Raw genomic sequence first — 18,525 nt, 5'->3', positions numbered from 1 at the left:
AGCTCAGTAGTGGGTAGACTAATTAACGGAGGCAATGCAGAATGACGTTAAATGTAGTGATGTCACAGAAGTGATGTCACAGACATAGCAAACCCCTCCTTGTAGAGGGAAGGCCCTATTTTACAGTCAAAACTATAGTCTTTGATATATCTGATCTATAAATGTAAAAATATGTTTACGCTGTATGTATTTATATCTATACCACCCATGCAGATGTATCTGCTTGCTGTCTATGAATGTAAAGCAGTGAATGTATTTGACAAATCTATATTTACAAATAATTCATGCATTATTAAACATGTACTCACTTGTTTATATTGAAATAGTGAACAAATGGAGATTGTTGTCGTGCAATAAAATGTATATTAAGGAGTTCAGAGATTTCTTAAGAAGCAGCACACTCCTAAAGTTATATTTTCTGTTTTCAACCTATGATGTTTATTTAGGGGTGACCATGACAGTTATTTGTGTTATACGTTTTGTGTTTCATGTTATGCGTTATCAGTGGTCTCTTAACACAAGTGAGAAGTGAAAATAATTTTACTTTTTGTAAATCACTTGTGTTTTTCTACATATAAAGTGATAATTGAGCTAAGTGACAACATTTTGAACAAAAGTCTGGGACTTGATAGTTTGATTTAAAAACCGGCAATTTTCAGTGTATAAATATAAGCTGTGAGGAGTCTGCTGTTAATGCTTTTATTTTCTGATGGTGTTTGTAACTAGCTCAAACCAGCATCGCATTCTTTTATTACTAAGGGATAAAACGGTAAAGGTTGGGCAGTTCCTGCTCTAGTTAAGACCTGCAAAGTTAACCCTCTCCTGGGCCATAAACAAAGATAAGGAGGATGCTTGCGGGGGGTTAAAAACAACCTGTGAGGCCACTCTGAAATTGTGTGCAAGTTGCATGCATGGGTTTCATGTGGGAATAGAAGCAGAGGTGGCACACAAACAAGGAAGCGACACAAGCTTCATTAACACGTGAGGGGGGGGGGGGCGTTGAGCCCCAGTTAGCCTTAGGCTGTGGCGAACAGTGTCCTCACTTTAAAATTAGTGGGGAGGATTGCAGATTCTTTTAGCTGGTTGTGAAGGAGAGCCCTGATTTTACTAAAGACAGAAGAGGCGAATATTATGTAGTTACTTTCTTACTTTATTTTATACAGCACTTTAAAGCACTACAGCACCCATAATTCTTCGTGTTCAACAGGAAGTGATACACACACATCATCCAATGAAACCCAGTATAAATAGGGCCGAACCAACAGCATTGTCCTCTTTTCCCGATGCTCCAACAAAAGTTCCTTAAAGTCCATGCACACTGAGAAGAATCAAAAATGACAAAAAATCACAACAGTAACCACATCAAATCCTCCTGTCCTCTTCACATCTCTTCTTGATTCCAAAACTCAGAGTCCAGTTCATGCACTGCTCTAGAACCATCTTTGTCCAACACCTCAGATTGTTGCCTGATTGGTTGCCTCAAAGACTAAAGATAATCAAACAAATACATGTATAAGCAACAATTCTCTTGGGTGGAATATTACTTGCCTCTTTTTGCTTTAATAAAATCTGGGCTCTTTCCCAATGGGCTAAGAGAATATACATTTGTATTCCAAGACCAGAGGGTCATATTATGCATGTCCAAAGCATATTAACAACTGCCATTGCAGCATGATCAACAAGTTTACAGTAGTATGTTCTAAAGGTTTATACACTAGACCAATCAGCTTTTAAGATGCCATGTAGTCTTTCTCTTCCCATAATGTGTTGGTAGCCATGGCCACCCTGACTCAATGAACCCCAAAATCCCCTGTACCCATCCTTGCTTTGGACATCACCTTTTACATCCAAAGACTCAAAGTTGCAGATGTTACTGATACAAATGGCTTCCTTAAAGCTATCAATAATTGAGGTGCAGAAGCCCTCCTCTACTGTGTTGAATGTATTGACTGTTTAAGACACCTCACTATGCAGAGCTTGGGATGTGAGTTGAAACTTGGGAACTCCACAAAAGAGAATGGATTCGTATCTCTCCTTGTAATGAACCACTACTGGTGTGAGTAATAATATCCAGAGCTCTGTCATCCAAAACCCTCATGCAGATAACTAAACATAACAAGGTTAATAATTCAGTAGACAAAAGCTTTATTGACAAATGTTCATTATCCAGCCAAGATTCAAATAAATGCAATACTAGATTGACATCCCATATGGTTGGTTTGGGGAGATTCATATACTATATACCTTTTAACAATCTACATATTAAGGGATGTTCTCCAGTTGGTTTCCTCTCAACTTTCCTATGCCTTGCTGATATTGGAGACCAGGTAACAGTCCTGTGAGACCCTTGACCTGCCGCCGTGGCTGCTAAGAAATTCAGGACCCCCATGACACCTCCTGAACTAGGATCCAAACACCTGATACTCCATAACTCATATCTTGACCTATAGCCCTTGACAGTGCCGGAGGCCCATGAAACCTTGATGTATTTGAAGCCTTATCCGAAAGCCGTGACACCTTTTTCAACATCTTTCAAGCCACTAGAACTGGCTCGTTCTGTAACACCAGCGGATGTACCTGCCCTTCGGGATTCTTTATCATCTGTAGAAAAACTGACAGCTGTATTGGAAACTCCACTGAGAGTTCCAACAGCATGGGATACCAAGGTTAGCTCCTCCTTCAAGGTGTCACAATCAGCTTTGGACGCTAGGAGGGTGGTGGAAAGGTAAACCTCTGAAGGCCAGCATTCAGCCCAGCAAGACTTGGGTGTTACCTACCACTGAGACCGATGGTTGGGTCTTGGTTGCCATGGAAACTGCATAGAGCACTACGGTTCCATGATACCATCTTTCTTGGAATAGCACCACTCGGAATCAATCCCCCACAAAGTATTGGACTATTGAGCACCAGCAGGTCTTTGAATAAGTTAAGATAGCACTCTGTATGGGCCCAGACTTGAATTCACCAGGCCTTCATTGTGCACACCAGCAGCTCCGACCATGGAATTACGTCCATGGCAATTCCCAGGAGATGCTGGGGGCCAGAGAAACATTGTCTACCCAGCAGCCCCCCTTGTCCTGAAAGAAGGAAAATGCCTACTAGCCAGTCCAAACCTCTTTGGTTGGCACTGAAAACATACCAGTACAATTGTTCTGTTTGGAAATGGGTTGCTGCCCAACTGCCAAAGACTGTGGGTATAAACAGGGGCCTACCTAAGCACTCAGCATGAGGAAGTTCAGCACAGAAAGTTGACAGCACCTAGTGGGTTTTTATCAACTGCTGGTTCACTACCCATGATGCAGTGCAGAGTCGTGTTTCGGAAAGAATGTTTTCCAATTCTTTGGGCTTTGAATACATTCTGTTTCTACTTCTTTTGAACTACTTTCACAGTCAAGACAGGACAGAAACCATTGAAATGGGTGAAGGGTATGAGAATTCCAATTTTCTCCTATGGTACATTTTCCTGGATGGACTGAACTTCACTGCGTAGTAAAAGGCCAGAACATTCTTCGGCAATGTGGATGAATGTTCAAGGAGGTTTAAGTAATCATACGAACAGGACTCCCAAGGTGGGGAATTAGGTGCTTGGTTCATAACTAATTTGGGAGGGGAGAGATGTAGTACCAAAAGTCCATAACTACTATTTCCAGTCATCCCATCCTGCAATTGTTTTGCATTTGTTCCTATAGGTTTGACCGAATGTTGCTTCTTGGTTATGTTCAAAGGGCCTCTAATGTAAGGCGCCCCACCTCTGACCAACTCAGAAGCTTTACAGAGGGCCTGGTGGAGTTCTGCTTGAAATGAAAGACAACTGAACTGTCTCCTCACTCTTTTTGATCTAGATGGATGCCTTCATTAATGCTAATACCTGGCTGGGGTTGAGATGTAATAGTGTTTGTGGGTGCTGCATGAAGGGACATGTGCACTTCGCACCATCGCAAAATCTAGAGAAATCCCCAGTGTTTGGGCTTACATGTTTCCCTCTCTACACTTCCCTCATACATGATCATCAACAGAACTTTGTCTGACACAGTTGCTAAAATGAAGGCTGTTTGCTGCCCACAGGAAAACAGCAGGGTTAACTACCTCCATGTTTCAATATCTTCATTTCAGTCTTTGTGTGAGACTCAAAAATTCCTTTAGTGCAGCCTCTCCTGAAATAAAGCCAGTTGGTGGGCATGGCCATGGCAATTCCCAGAGGATGCTGGGAAATGGAGAAACATTGTCTCCCAGCAGTCTCTCCCTCTTCCTGAAAGCAGGAAAATGTCTGCAAGCCAGTGCCAATCCCACTGGTTGATACTGGAAATATACCAATACAATTGTTCTGTTTGGAAATGGGTTGCTGCTCAGCTGTGAACCTCTGTGGGTAGAGGTTGGTGCTTATTTCAGCACATGAAATAACCTTACCAAAGCAAGAACTAGATGTCCCGGCTGATGACACTCAGCATGTTTCAGCACTTTGCACATATCTTCTCTAGGTTCAGACCCGGCCTAAAGCTTTGTCAGGCACCTCGCTGCTAACCCTGGGGCTTATGCACCTACCTGTGGAGTTTGTGACCAGCGAGTCAAGAAACACAGTATCGTCAAAGCGCCAAAATGGGGTCTCAACTCCTCTCCAGAGACATAGCAGAATCATTGAAGAACTGCCCAACAGGTGCACATGAGCCCTACCTGGGAGAGCGTGAGAGGGTGAGTGGGAGTGAAAGAGAGAGAGGGAATGGGACGGGAAAAGGGAAAAAATCTTTCAAACCTGTGGGCAATGGTATACATAAAAACGGATATTTGAGATAGAGTGGTCTGAATAACATTATTTTACATGGATAAAAACAACAACCACTTTTTATTTTACTCATTGGAACTATGTGTACGTAACTAGAGGCATGAACATAACATTAACTTTCAGAGTGGGAATCTTTTTACCCTGCTGGATCAAAACATAACTATGACATTCAATCTAAAAATACAAGTCAATATGGTGCCATAGTTGAGCATACACCTAGATATTTACATAATTTACAGACTAGTATCGAGAGAGAGAGAGTGTGTGTGTGTGTGTGTGTGTGTGTGTGTGCGTGTGTGCGTGTGTGTGAGAGAGTGTTAATCTTTGCATATGGTATACCTCAAAAAGATATTTTCAGAAGTACTGGCAAGATACATTTTATTTTCTCATCAATAAAACTTACAAACACATTTTACTTTATTATTTGAAATGCCTTGTAATTGACTAGACATATTACCAATTAAACACCCAAAATCAAACCTTGAACATTCAGAGTTAGATTCTAAGACCTTAACTCTTAGGCCACACGTGACACTTTAATATGTTGGATCAAAATGTAACTATCACATTCAGCCTAAAAATACAAGTCAATATGGTGCCACAGGTGAGTATATTTGGACAGTTACATATTTTACTGCATATTATGGTGGAGGGACTAAGATAAGGAGGTAGGTAGGTAGGGGGGAAGGTGAAAAGAAAGATAGCAAGAAGTTGTTCTAAAAAATGTTTGGGTTATGGTATGCATAAAAACAGATATTTTCAGACAGAGTTGCAAGAATCGTATTACTTCCACATGGATGATGGATGAAAATAACCACCACCTTTTATGTTGTTCATGGACCACTGGAATTCTTTGTAAATAACCATACTTTAGAATAGTTATACGCCATGTAGACACCAGGATTTGATCCCGTCACCTTAAGAGTCTGAGACCTTAACTACTACGCCACAAGGGGCTCTTTATTATGTGGGATCAAACTATAACTATAACATTCTGCCCAAAATACAAGTCAATATGGTGCTGTTGGTGAGTGTAGGCAGACAGGTAGATTATTTATAGAATAGTATGAATGGGGGAGGGAGAGAGAGAGAGGTGAGAAAAGAGAGAGCAACACATTTTATGTTTAATCTTTGAGCCATGGTTTATTTAAAAACAGATATTTTCAAACAGAGTCGTAGGGATATTATTTTACCTCATGGATAAAATTGAGAATCACCTTTTACTTTATTCATTGAACACTGGTACTCTTTGCAATGGAACAAACAGTTTGATACAGGCATGAGGAGTCAAACTCCTAATATTCCGAGTGTAAGCCTATGGCCTTAACCACTAGGCCACAAGTGACTTTTTGCTAAGTTGATTCTAAACCTAGCAATGACTTGCATCCATAAATGGAAGTCAATATGGTACCAAAGTACTTGTGCTTTTTCCCTAAAAGATGGTAAAATTTACTTACACCGAATTGGCCCATTTAATGTACTTGTAAGTCCCTAGTAAAGTGGTACTATATGTACCCAGGGCCTGTAAATTAAATGCTACTAGTGGGCCTCTAGCTCCCATTGTGCCACCCACTGAAGAACCTTTTAAAACATGTCTCAGTCCTGCCACTGCAGCCTGCAGTGCCCATTTAAACTCCAATTCGACCTCCCAAAATAAGGGGCATATTATCATGGAACGGCGTTAAAATTATCGCCGCTTTAGTGGCAGATAACTGCCGCTAAAGTGGCGATAATGGGCTTGATAAGATGCCCTTGAGAATTCCAATAGAAGTCCATGTTCACACCAGAACATGGGCTTCTATTCCAGAAGGACTGCCGTATTCACCAGAGAACTGCCCTACTGTTAAAGGCTTGCCTGGAACCCCAGAGTACTATGCTGCAGCTACCACTAGAGGACTGCCCTGCTGCTAGAGGCTTGCCTGAGCCCCCAGAGGACATGGTTGCTGCTTGAGGCTGCTTGTCTTGCTAAAGGAGAAGTGGACTTTGCTCCCAGGGTACCTGTTTCACTCTAAGGGGGAGCTGGCTGTCTTCCTGTTCTGAGCCACATGGACACAACAAGTCCTCCCTGAAACTGCCCAGCTAACTTGCTGCACTGGACCTACATGGACCTGCAACTGGACCTGCCTGAGCCCTGCTGGAGTGAGTTCTTTATTCCCAAGAGGTGCCTCTCCAGGTCTTGGACCTTTGGCTGGCATCAGAGAGACCTCCTCCTGGCCGAACTGATGTTCCCGTCAAATCCGAAGCAAAGCAACACAAAACCCCAAAAGGCCTCACCGCACAACTGAACGCTTAATCGGAACACAAATGTCCACAAAGCCTCGCCGCACAGCTGAAAGCTTAATCAGAACCGACACAGAGCAAAGCAAAGGCCCATAATTCCTCAAGGCGCAGCGTCATTGTAACAAACGCCGGATGACGCAGTATTGTATAGTACCACGCAGACCTCTCACCAAGAACACAAGATGTAGTCCTCTGTGGGACAAACTTGGTTCTGTGCCGGGCCTGCACTACGTCACGGATGGCCTAAACTTGTGACTTTGTCCCAGTCCAGTGCATCCATATACTCACAGTTAGCTCTATTTTTACTTAAAACTTTAAAATTGAGGGACAGATTTACGAAGATGCGCCGCAGTGCAACACAGCTTGCTGAGCTGCATCACATGGAGAGGGCATGAATGCATCATATCTACTAGGATATGGTGCATTTCTGCTCTCTCCGTGCGCTGGCACACACAGTGCAGTCTAGCGCCAACGCAGAAACCCTTGCTGCAAGGGTCCCTCTGTTGCAGGCAGATTTTGCTTTGTGCAGGAAGGAACACCTTCCTGCACAAAAAAATGCTTAGAGGCGTTTTCCTCTTTCTATGTGTACCTGAATGCAGCACAGATAGAAAGTGGAAACAATGAGGAGAGAAATTAAGTTATTTCTCCATGAAGGACACCTCCCTACCCAAAAGAATGTTTAGAGGCTCTTTCCTCTTTCTATGTGTGCTTCAGAATGCAGCACACATAGGAAGACGAAAAAACAAGGAGAAATAAAGTTATTTCTCTTTGTTGCGTCTCCCCTGGTGTGGTGTACCTTTCTGACGCATTCCCAGGTTTACTACTTTTAGTAAATCAGGGAATACGCCAAAAAGCATAGGTTGATGTGTGGGAGTACCCATGCTCCGCCCATGGAATGCCTTCCCAGGGCAGAGTAACGCAAGGCAGCGACTTGCACTGCATTACTCCAGATTAACTATGCCACGCAGAGCCATGCTAGGTGACTCTGCGTGGCAAAGTAAATCTCACTTAAGGTTTGGGTTCCCTGGAGTCATCTTGCAAGACACAAGGGCAATGCAATTCTTCTATAAATCTGGCCCTCAATATCTTCAGTTCTATTGATTGGGGTTTTGTCGTTTTGGTCTCCTTTTATTTAATAAAATGTATAGTAATTTTCAGAATTGGTTTGCCATTTTGTCTTGTGTTGTGTTTTCAGTGCATTTCTGTTTGTGTGTGGCCTAAATACTTAACACAGTGCTCTAAGTTAAGCCTGACTGTTTTTGTACCAAGCGACCAGAGGGTTAATCACAGGTTAATTTCTTCTGTGGTTCATCCTGTCAAGGTTTGTGGTTATTGCCTCAATGGGGCTTCCATTCCCCACAACCAATAATCCAATTTCTTACAATCAGTAACAATCGTGCACAGGCGTGTCCCTTGCACGTGGGAGCAGTCGGGCACAGTTGACATACGACGCAGAGGGAAAATTAAATAAAAGATTTTAAAAAACACTTACCTTGTGCTTGTCGCATCGCGAAACTTAAATAAAAGATTTAAAAAAACACTTACCTTGTGGTTGCAGCATCGCATAGCGTTTTTCACTACCAGCCAACTGAAGACCTAAATGCCCTCAAAATATACTCTGTGACAAATGTATTTCATACATAGTCCTTCCCTTCCTGCTCATTCGTCGACTAAAACTAGAGTTCTTATAAAAACAGCTCAATCTTGGTACTGTTGGGCCCAGGTAATGGTTGAACTTTATTTAATAGAGACACTTAAGAATTCATTTTAAACCAGTACAACAATGGTTTGTTACTGTAGTGTGCGTTAGCTGTTGGAGCCAACAGAGGGGACCTGTGGTGGACAAGTATGTCTGCTGGCTCCACTTTTTATAATCTATATATAACGTTCATAACACGTCTTTGCACTGAGTGACAATGGGCCTCCCATACATGGGTAGAGTGGAAACACTGGTGCTCCACTGTGTGCACACTGCTATGCTCCTCTCTTGAATACTGAATGCCATGAGGAAATAGCAGGGCCCTTGAATCCCCTTGTGCAGGGAAAAGATTCGAGATGAACACCACCAGATTCAAGTTTATGAAAACAGGAGTGGGAGCAAAAAAGGACAGACTGTGCTCAGACACATGACAGGGTGGACAGCAGTGTTAAAGAGAATCTGATCACGTGTCATTAAAAATCTGAGAATGTTTATTAGCAGCAAGAAAACATCAACATCTGTGAATTATAGACTGAGCAGTAGAGACGGCCTTCCTGAACCATAAACCAGAATGCTCATGATAAGGGCAAGACACAAATTATAGGGCCTCATTTAAAATATTTTGACGCACAACAGCACAACACGCCTTCCTGCTGCGCTGCTGTGCGTCAAAATTAAAAGGCAGGAATACGCTGTATCTATCAGATATAGCACATTCCTGTCCTCCCCTGTGACGGCATACAAACTGTAGCCATGCGCCAGCGCAGACACCCTTACGTCATTTTGCAGGGGTGCCTGCGCTGAGGGGAGGATTGTTTTTGTGCAGGAAGGAACACCTTCCTGCACAAGGAACATCTTCCTGCACAAAATCAATCACTAAAGGCGTTTTCCTCTTTCTGTGAATGCTGCAGAATGCAGCACACATAGAAAGAGGAAAAAACGAGGAGAGATAAAAGTATTTCTCCTCTTTGCGCCTCCATACGCCACCCCTAGTGAGGCGTAGGATTCTGATGCATTCCCAGGTTTAAAAAATGCAGTGAATCTGGGATTGCATCAAGTTCCATGAATGTTGCGTGGGAGCAACCACAGCAACACCCATGGAACTCCCCTATCACGCGGAGTTATGCGTGAAAGAGAAACATATTTACAAGGCCTTGAAAAGTCACGCAGGGTTACTTTACATGGGCTCGTAAATATAGGCAGGCACACTGCGCCGTCTGTGCGTCAAAAATAAGACGCACTGGCAGCGCAATGGGCATGTAAATAAGCCCCATATTATTTTACAATGTAAGTCCTGCAGGCACAAGAATTGAGATCATCCGAAAGTGGGAGACAACCTTCAAATGTAATAAAAACATAACTTTTTGGCTGAACAAGCTTATTGACATTTTTTTAATCTCAGAGCCAAGATGTGGAAGGCACGGTCTCAATCACCATAGATGGGCACATCAACTTAGGCACTGCTAGCATGAGCGAGAAGCATGGTGGTAGAGGTTACAGTAATATGCATTTTGATTTACAGCAGTCATTAAAATATAATAATCTTTTGTTTGTTTGACACATCATTAACATTCCATTCAGAATACACCATCAGTTTCCAAGTGTGTTCAACAATTAACATAGCATATTATCCACATTTTTGCTCAAGGGACAGGGACTACAGGGAACAGAAATGGTGCTCAGTTAGAGAGAATCTTGATCACTAACCTGGCATAAATCAGCTCTTTCCAGTCACAGCTTCTCCTCCATTTTCTCCTCAGTTCTAAATGCAACTACATAGATCTCTTCAGCAACCAGCCACTTTCTGGCATCTTGCATCTGTTTTCCAAAATTAAATTAAAACACCTACATGAAATCAATAGATCACTATCTGCTGTTTGGCCGAAAGCAAGGCCAAAACTATACATTTATATCTGCCTTTACCTTTTTTGGTTTAGGACGTAAAAGCAGTATGCAGTTACTCATGTGTATGTCTATATCATTTGTCTAAGATATGCTCCCCCAAAATGACACCTTGGGCTCTCATCTGATCATGTTAAGTATATTCGGGGTATGTTTTGCTCAATATTAATGGGGTTAGATATACCCTGTGCAGTATTTATAGCGCTGTATTTGTGGGTCACCAAGGGTTGATGCTGTGAACCCTGACTTCCTCCTTGCTATCCATGGCACTATGTTTGTGACCCCTGGACTCAGAGATGGTAAAATCAGTGCCAAGAACACAGGGGTGGCTCATCCTGATGGGTTACACCATCATTGTTTCCTGCTCATTTGTATTACACTAATAGTGAATAATTGTCACTATAAGTGTACTAAAGTAATGGTGCACCAGGAGCTGAAATGGGACCTTCTTCTCTGGCAACTGGGGTAAGTAAAATGAAATGCTTTTAAATGTATGTTTTGTGCAGGTGAGAGTGTGTATATTTGATAGAGAGTGAGTGTATGTCTAAGCGTGTGTATCTGCTTGTATGTGTGAGCATGTCTGTGAGTGAAAGTGAGTGACAGGTAGTGAGTGAGAATGATTGAAATTGAGTATCAGCAAGTAAGTAAGAGTGAATAAGAATGAGTGAGAGAAAGAATGACTACACATGAGTGAGAGTGTGAGAGAATGAAAGAGAAAAACCGAGTGTAAGGGAGTGTTAGAGAGTGTGAGGGAGTGTGAGAGAGAATTATTATGATTGGGTGCAGCAAGTGTAATTTCTAGTGAGCAGGAGTGAGTCCGAGTGAGCAAGAATAAGTGTGAATAATTGAGTGAGAGTAGCAGCGAGTGAGAGAGTATGAGTGTGTGAGTGTGAATGAATGGATGAGAACGTGTTGCAGGGATTCTGCTCATGCACAGAACTATGCGCAGGAAACCAGGACCTCAGTGAATTGCGGTGTACCAAAAACTCACCTCAGTACCCAGAACCCCAATCCGACTAGCATCAGTGTCCCATTCGTCCTCCGTATCCTCTCGGAGCTCCCAATGTATAGACAACCCAGAACAAGCGACTTAGAGTACTCTCAGGAATAGTGGGAATCAGAAATACCTGTTCGTTATTATTCTCATATCAGTCCACAATAAGAGTAATCAGAGACACGGTAAAGTTTAAAATGTTTATTTTATAAACTACGTGTCCGAAGATGCAGTACTTTGGCTAACATAAGCAGACAAATGATTAAAATTAAAACCATCAGCATTGTTACAATACCATAGAAAATGAAGGGAGAAATCATATTACAAATGACAGTGGAATACAACCACCCTCCCTTCGCTAGTAAGCTGGTATTATTATACTAATAGAAGGTCTCTAGGTTTGAATGGGGAACCCCATACCGTAAAGATCAGCTTAGGTGAATCACATCACAGGATCAGCTTTGCTCTGTGCCTGGAAAAGTTCTTCTCCAGAATGTGTGTCTAATGCATGCAAACTGCAATATTAAAGGCTCTCGACTTTCAGATATTTGCAGCTGTGTGCGTGTTATGGCTAGAGCGTGGCCGATCAACCTGACCGCAAAAACATGCATAGTTTGGTGTCTCAGACTGTTTCTGCACCCAATGTTCAGACCAAGGTCGCAATGCACGTCTAGGGATGTGAACAACAGACAGATCTCATGTGAAGAAAAGGCAAGCAAGCAGTTTTCAAATAATAACATTTGCCTGGCGTGTTCTTCAAGATAACTTCCTGCCAAGAAGTCATACGCTGCCGTACAGATGTCCCAATTCCCTAGGACTCCAGGTGCCACTCCACAGGCCATGATCCTGACACCAGAACAGTCCAACTCATGTGCCACTAAGGGACTCATTAGTTGATCATAATCCGGGGCAGGAGACACCGAGTTTGACAAGCACAAATCCAGAGCCCATTCGAAAGGACAATCTAGGCAATGAAAAACAGGTTGTACGCAAGTAAAGTAGGAAAACCGGAAGGACAATCCATAGGCTATTCTCAGGGTTGCCAGTGGTAATGTTCCATAATATTCAAGCATCCGGTTACAAAGATGGAGCAGCCTGGATAGGCTGTTGTGTGACACAAATTGTGCAGCCATTGCGCAGTAAGCAGACCAACAACAGCACACCAGCCGTGAGGGCGAGAATCAACAGGAGCCCGCCAAAGACGCTGGAAAAAATAGAATGAAAAAATGCCGGTATCACACCAAAAATAGTTTGGAAGGAGGTCACGAGACCGGAGCCCACAATTTTAAAAAAATGCGCCAAGCCAGTTGTGGACGAGGCATTAAATATAGTTTGAATCAGGGCACCGAAATGCAGTGGGAGATCAGTATTTAAAAGCGCATGCACCTCTGTGCGGGTGTTTGCTACGTGAAGGACAAATGTTTCACGGGATGAAGTCAGAGCGACTTCTTTTTGAGACAATAGAGCCCTTATTCTGCTCATCTTGTTGAACTCTGCTTTCATGGTTGGAATGGAAGGCCAGATGCATACATCCAGCCACCCATGCGGTGTGGAAAAATGACATTTTTACAGCACACTACTCTCTGTGATACAGTCAAAATGTAGGGAATCCCCACTAACATCCCGCAGCAAGCCTCGTTATTTAAAAGCAAGTAACTACCGTTAGCTGGCAACGTGAAAGAGGGTGTAATAGCCAGCACCGGAATACCTTTCAGGACGCATGCTAAATTAGGTGCTTGCACATTGCACGCGCCATGCAGTTGGATGTGCCTACAGACTACAGAGGGATCAGGTGTGGAAGTGCACTCCTCACCCTTCAAATAAACTTCTTTACCTTCTCTCATGCACCTATATGTAAATGGGAGTGACCAAACTTCATGCAGGAAAGCTGTACCCAACGGTTCATATCTGCCTAGGGCATAATGTTTCATGCACAAACTGAATTTAAACAAAGGAAATGGTAATGTGATTAACCCGTGGATAAGCCACACAGCGGAGTTCAATTCGGCCACAGCGAAAGGCAAGGGTTCTAACTCTTCAATATGCTGTAATGAGTATGTTGCATCTTTCATGGACATGCATTGTTGTTTCGCAGTTAGATTAAAGGGAAGGAATAAAGATGAAGTATTCATGTAGTCCCAGGGGACTTTCCCATCCTTTAACGTTTGCAAAGTCCATGCAAACTGCATTATAGAACGTAATTGATTTTGACCATGATACAAAACAGACCTATCATCCTGCACAATATCAACAACAGATGAAACAATATTATCTAATGTGTAAATTCTTGAAGAAAGGGTGTTAATGCTATTATCTATAACAGCTAGTACTTTTTCCAAATTGGCTTGATCAATGGCTCTCAATCTGGAAGCCGCTTCAATTTGCGATAATTTCCAAACTTCGTTGTAAACGGCATACACCCATCTTTTGGACCTGCCACCTACAGGACCCTTAACAAAATCATTCAAATCTATTTTGTCATGTAACTTAGATAAATGAAGTTTAACAGAGGCCAAGGTGGAATGTTGCAGCCAAGATTGGCATAACTTCCCCACAGAGTAGGTAGTAACAGAATGAGAAGATTCAAAGCGGGGGTCTACGCGAACCTGCGTATACCCAGGTTGCAGACCCAGAAAACGATGTTGACAGGAATCTGAGCTCGTCTGCCAAGTTAACCATCCTTCCGAATTTAATTTGGAAATATTGAAGGATGTATTAGTAATGTATGACTGCAACGCATCAAGGGACTGATCTGTATGATTATCCCAATAAGGATAAGCACCCAGATCAGGAATAGAGTGGGAATTCAGCTTTTTAGAAGTATCCAATCCAAAGCAGGTGGTTTGAAAAATAGTAGAATTCAAAAACAACATGTGGTTTGGGATGAGGCAGGCATGATGCAGAGCTTCTGTTCCTTGTACCTGCCATGGCTTAGAACCCCAAACAGATTTAAGATCAATAGTAGCTTTCCACAGATCATAACCCCTGACCGCCAAATCATCCATAAAGGATTTGGAATACAACAATTTAGTGTGTGTCAGCCTAACCTTCGAGGCAGACTCTGCTGCCACTTTAAAATAAAAGGCCGCAGGTTTTGAAACACTGAAATCAGTAAAATATGCAAATTTGTTCACCAATGTGTTGGAGCTGCCTTGCATTGGCGTCGGACAATGTTCCCATTGCGTATAATTTACAAAATTTCGAAATGTGTTGTCTTTATGTAGGAAATGATTGCCATAATGCTGATAGCAAAACAGTTCCCCATAATTAGCAGTATCTAAATACAAATCTTCAGCATCAAATGCAGCATAATATTTCAAATCAGAAAACAATGCCTCTATGGCCTGAACGTCGCAATCATCAGAGCGGATGTTTTGTTTCACAACATCACCCATTGAAACACGTAGAACATTGGGAACATTAATAACCTCAGTTGGTCCATGAATTTGAAATTTAACAGCATCCCACACAATCCCATCTAACACAGGCCAGGTAGTAATATTCACAAAAGTCTGGTCCCTCTTCATGATGTGTGATGAGGAGTGGGGGGCCAAAGTTCCATCAATTAGTCTAATTGTAGACCTTTCCTTCAGGTAGTATCCATTCACAAGACGAAAAAATACCACCACAAATCCAATGGACATAAACAAAAAATACATGTGAGCACCAGCCAAATGTAAGTCCAAGGGGGAATCAAAAAATGTTTTTTAAACCAAACAGCAAAAATAGAAACTTTTGATGGAGCTCTGGAAGTCATAGAGTTAGTGTCAAAGGAGAAACGTAGCTGGTTAACTGCGGTTGATTGTAAAACAGTCAGGGCCTTATGTAGGTAGCCTACCATTTACCACTTCATAAATACCGAATTTTACCGATTCGGTATTTATGAAGTGGTAAATGCTATGTAGGTAATTAGTCGGTAAAAATTACCGATTCGGTATTGGTCGGTAATTAAGAATCGGTATTTACCGATTCGGTAATGGTAACTGGCTTCCCATTGATTCCTATGGGCCAGGAGGCTTCCCATTGATTCCTATGGGCCAGGAGGCCCATAGGAATCAATGGGAAGCCAGTTACCATTACCGAATCGGTAAATACCGATTCGGTAATGGGGGGAGCACAATCAAGGGTGGCAGGGTGTCACAGTGACACCCTGTTGCACCCCTGATTCCTGCATGTGTGCACATGTGGCACACATACATGCCCTAAGGGCATGTATGTCTGCCACATTGCACACTTCTAAGGGCCAAATAATGTTTTTTCTAAGACATTCGTCATTTACCACCAACTTTTAGTTGGTGGTAAATAACGAATCCACACTACACCCACACACTCCCCCTACATCTCATTTCAGGATTCGGTATTTACCGAATCGGTAAAATTACCGAATCGGTAATTATACCGATTCGGTAAATTACCAAATCCTGAAATGTCCCCCCTACATACCAAAAGCCTGAATACCGGTCGGTAACGTGATTTTTACCGAAAATCAGCCGTTACCGACCGGTATTGGGCTTCCTACATATGGCCCTCAATGATACATCTGCGGGATAAGCATACTCAGTATCTTCAGGTGGACCACCAGCCGGTGGTAGCAACAAGGGATCACTAACTGTATGCATCTCGATGGTAATATCAGGCATGGTGGTAGAAGCCGGAGCCAAAACAGAATTTCTCAGCATCGCAGGGCAAGAAACCGCTGGAGTCATACTAAGAAGAATCGGCCACTCGCTGTAGTTTGACATTTTCAATGGAGATGTACCTGTTATCCTTGCAACCAGGAAGTGGAGGTAAAATGACTGTTCTTGTACCCTGCACACCAAACACTGGAACCGGTGCACGATAAGACGGGGCCGAACTCTTTCTTGTTCTCCACCTTCTCACGGACCAGGTCTCCAACTCGAGGTAGCCAGCCGACTACCGGAATCTGAAGCTTAGCATCAGATGTGGAGGGCAAGTGTTCTTTTGCGAGACTGTCTCTTGTCTCTTGTAGATTCTGTAATACAGCACAGTGATCATCTACGTCAAAGGGTGTGGCTGACGCCACCATGTCTAGACCATCAAGGTCCGGGACAAACATTTTTATGCCAAAGAGCATCATGTATGGGGTCCGCCCACCCAGAGACCTTCTAGGGAGATTATTAAGCGCACGTTGAACGTTATACAGATGGGCTAACCAGTTCCGGCCAGTGCCTAAATCCCTGGCTGTCAAGGATTGCTTTAAGTCACGGTTCATTCGCTCCACTACACTATTACCCTCAGGTCGGTATGGAGACGAAAATTTGACTTGGACCCCCAAAGATTTCATGGCTTCTTTGTTCGCCTTAGAGGCGAACGCAGGGCCTTGATCAGAATGAAAGGTACCACACGCAAAAATTCCCACAAAGACACGCAAATTCCATATGACAGTACGAGCATCAGCACTCCTTTGAGGCCATACCCAAAGAAAACGTGTGCACGAATCCACTGCAACTAAGATGTACTTATACGCAGTATCAGAGGAGAAAGGACCGCAGTGATCTAAATAAACACACCCAAGTGGTTTATTAGATATGTATAACTGAGTTTGTGGTGGGCGCGCAGCAGTTGAAGGCTTAATCTGCTGGCAAATGTCACAATCAAGAACATAAGTGCGAGTTTGTTTATACATACCGCACCACCAGAAACGCTGTTGTAATTGAGTAACAGTAGCTGACACGCCGGCATGGGCAGAGGCCATACCCTCGTGAGCCGCTGTTATCAAGGACGGTCTGCAGTCCGCGTTGGGAATCACTCTGTCACCAACATCGTTAATTCTCACATACGGGACATTATCAGGACTTAAGTGATAATGGTACCGAGAAGGGAAACCTCTCGGGTAATTACTTCCCTTCTCTGTAGCAGCAATAGCTGCCAAGATGTCATCATCGATCTTACTTTTGGATCTTGTAACTGCTGCTACTAGATATGTCGCCACTGCTGTTTTCGCTGCTTCGTCAGCTAAGCTGTTGCCGACAGCATGGACACCAAATCGTTGGTGACCAAGAGTGTGAATTACATTCACGAGAGGCAGAGTCTGTTTAAGTTCTGCCACACGAACCCAAAGCATTTTATGCTTAATTGTGCTACCTTTGGAATCGCGATATTCATTCTGAGACCAAAAGAATAGATTGTCGTTAAAAGACTGAACACAGTAAAACGAGTCACTCACTATAAGAGTAGTAAGCTGAGGATCAGCAAACTCCAGTGCAAGTACCAGAGCGCGGAGCTCCGCCAACTGTGCGGTACAATCACCCAATGACTGCGTATGCAAGACATCGGACTTGAATTCTCCATTCACGAAAGTACCCGCTACAATTGCGCAGGCTGCTGAATAGGCATGCTTTGATCCAGTCGCCGATTGCGCCAAACCGTCAGTGTAAATGACACAATGGTAATCTTCAAGCGGGCGCAAAGACAGAGGAGCTGGATGAACAAATTCATACTGCAAGTACTCCTGAGTCTGCAATGAGGCATCAAAGATATAGGTGACATCTGGCGATGTCAAAGAAGTGGCCCATTGTATCCAACGCGGATGCAAAGCTTTAGAATTAGGTACACTGGCTTTCGTCACTGCCTCTAGAGCAGGATATGGTGTAACCACCAACATGCATTTTCCTTGCGACAGTGGTCGTTCTTTAAGAATCGCCATCTGCACTGCAGTCAAAACTTTTTCGACTGTGGAAAAGCGCAGTTCAGCCAAAGTGTACAGGTGTGATTTGTAGGCAATGGGGACGGTGTCGCTCTCATTGAACTCTAAGTACGTGAAACCCACTGCGCCTGGCACAATTATTATTACCAGGTTAGTGTGGTTATCACGTGTCAGTAAGTATTTCGAAGCAAGAAGATCAGCTT

General features: G+C 43.0%; 1 protein-coding gene across 1 annotated transcript; it reads right to left on the bottom strand.

Moving 5' to 3' along the window:
* Positions 1-1,381: 1,381 nt before the first annotated feature.
* LOC146822868 (uncharacterized) lies at positions 1,382-18,322 on the bottom strand. Its single transcript, XM_085606321.1, has 2 exons — positions 17,093-18,322; positions 1,382-1,486 (listed from the first exon to the last, which is right to left on the bottom strand). The coding sequence occupies exons 1-2, from the start codon at positions 18,320-18,322 to the stop codon at positions 1,382-1,384; spliced, it is 1,335 nt and encodes a 444-aa protein (XP_085462447.1).
* Positions 18,323-18,525: the final 203 nt, after the last annotated feature.

The sequence above is a fragment of the Triturus cristatus genome, chromosome 5_2 (assembly GCF_964204655.1).
Source record: "Triturus cristatus chromosome 5_2, aTriCri1.1, whole genome shotgun sequence".
In the NCBI taxonomy this organism is placed as follows: domain Eukaryota; kingdom Metazoa; phylum Chordata; class Amphibia; order Caudata; family Salamandridae; genus Triturus; species Triturus cristatus.
The sequence above is the reverse complement of the archived record's forward strand: the minus strand, read 5'-3'. Positions and strand labels throughout refer to the sequence as shown.

Excerpts from the sequence above, each read along its gene's own strand:
- LOC146822868 (XM_085606321.1), bottom strand. The coding sequence starts at position 18,322 with ATGGCGATTCTTAAAGAACGACCACTGTCGCAAGGAAAATGCATGTTG. Across the intron at positions 1,487-17,092 it reads CGTGCACACGTTTTCTTTGG|TCTTTGAGGCAACCAATCAG; the intron begins GTATGGCCTCAA and ends GATTATCTTTAG.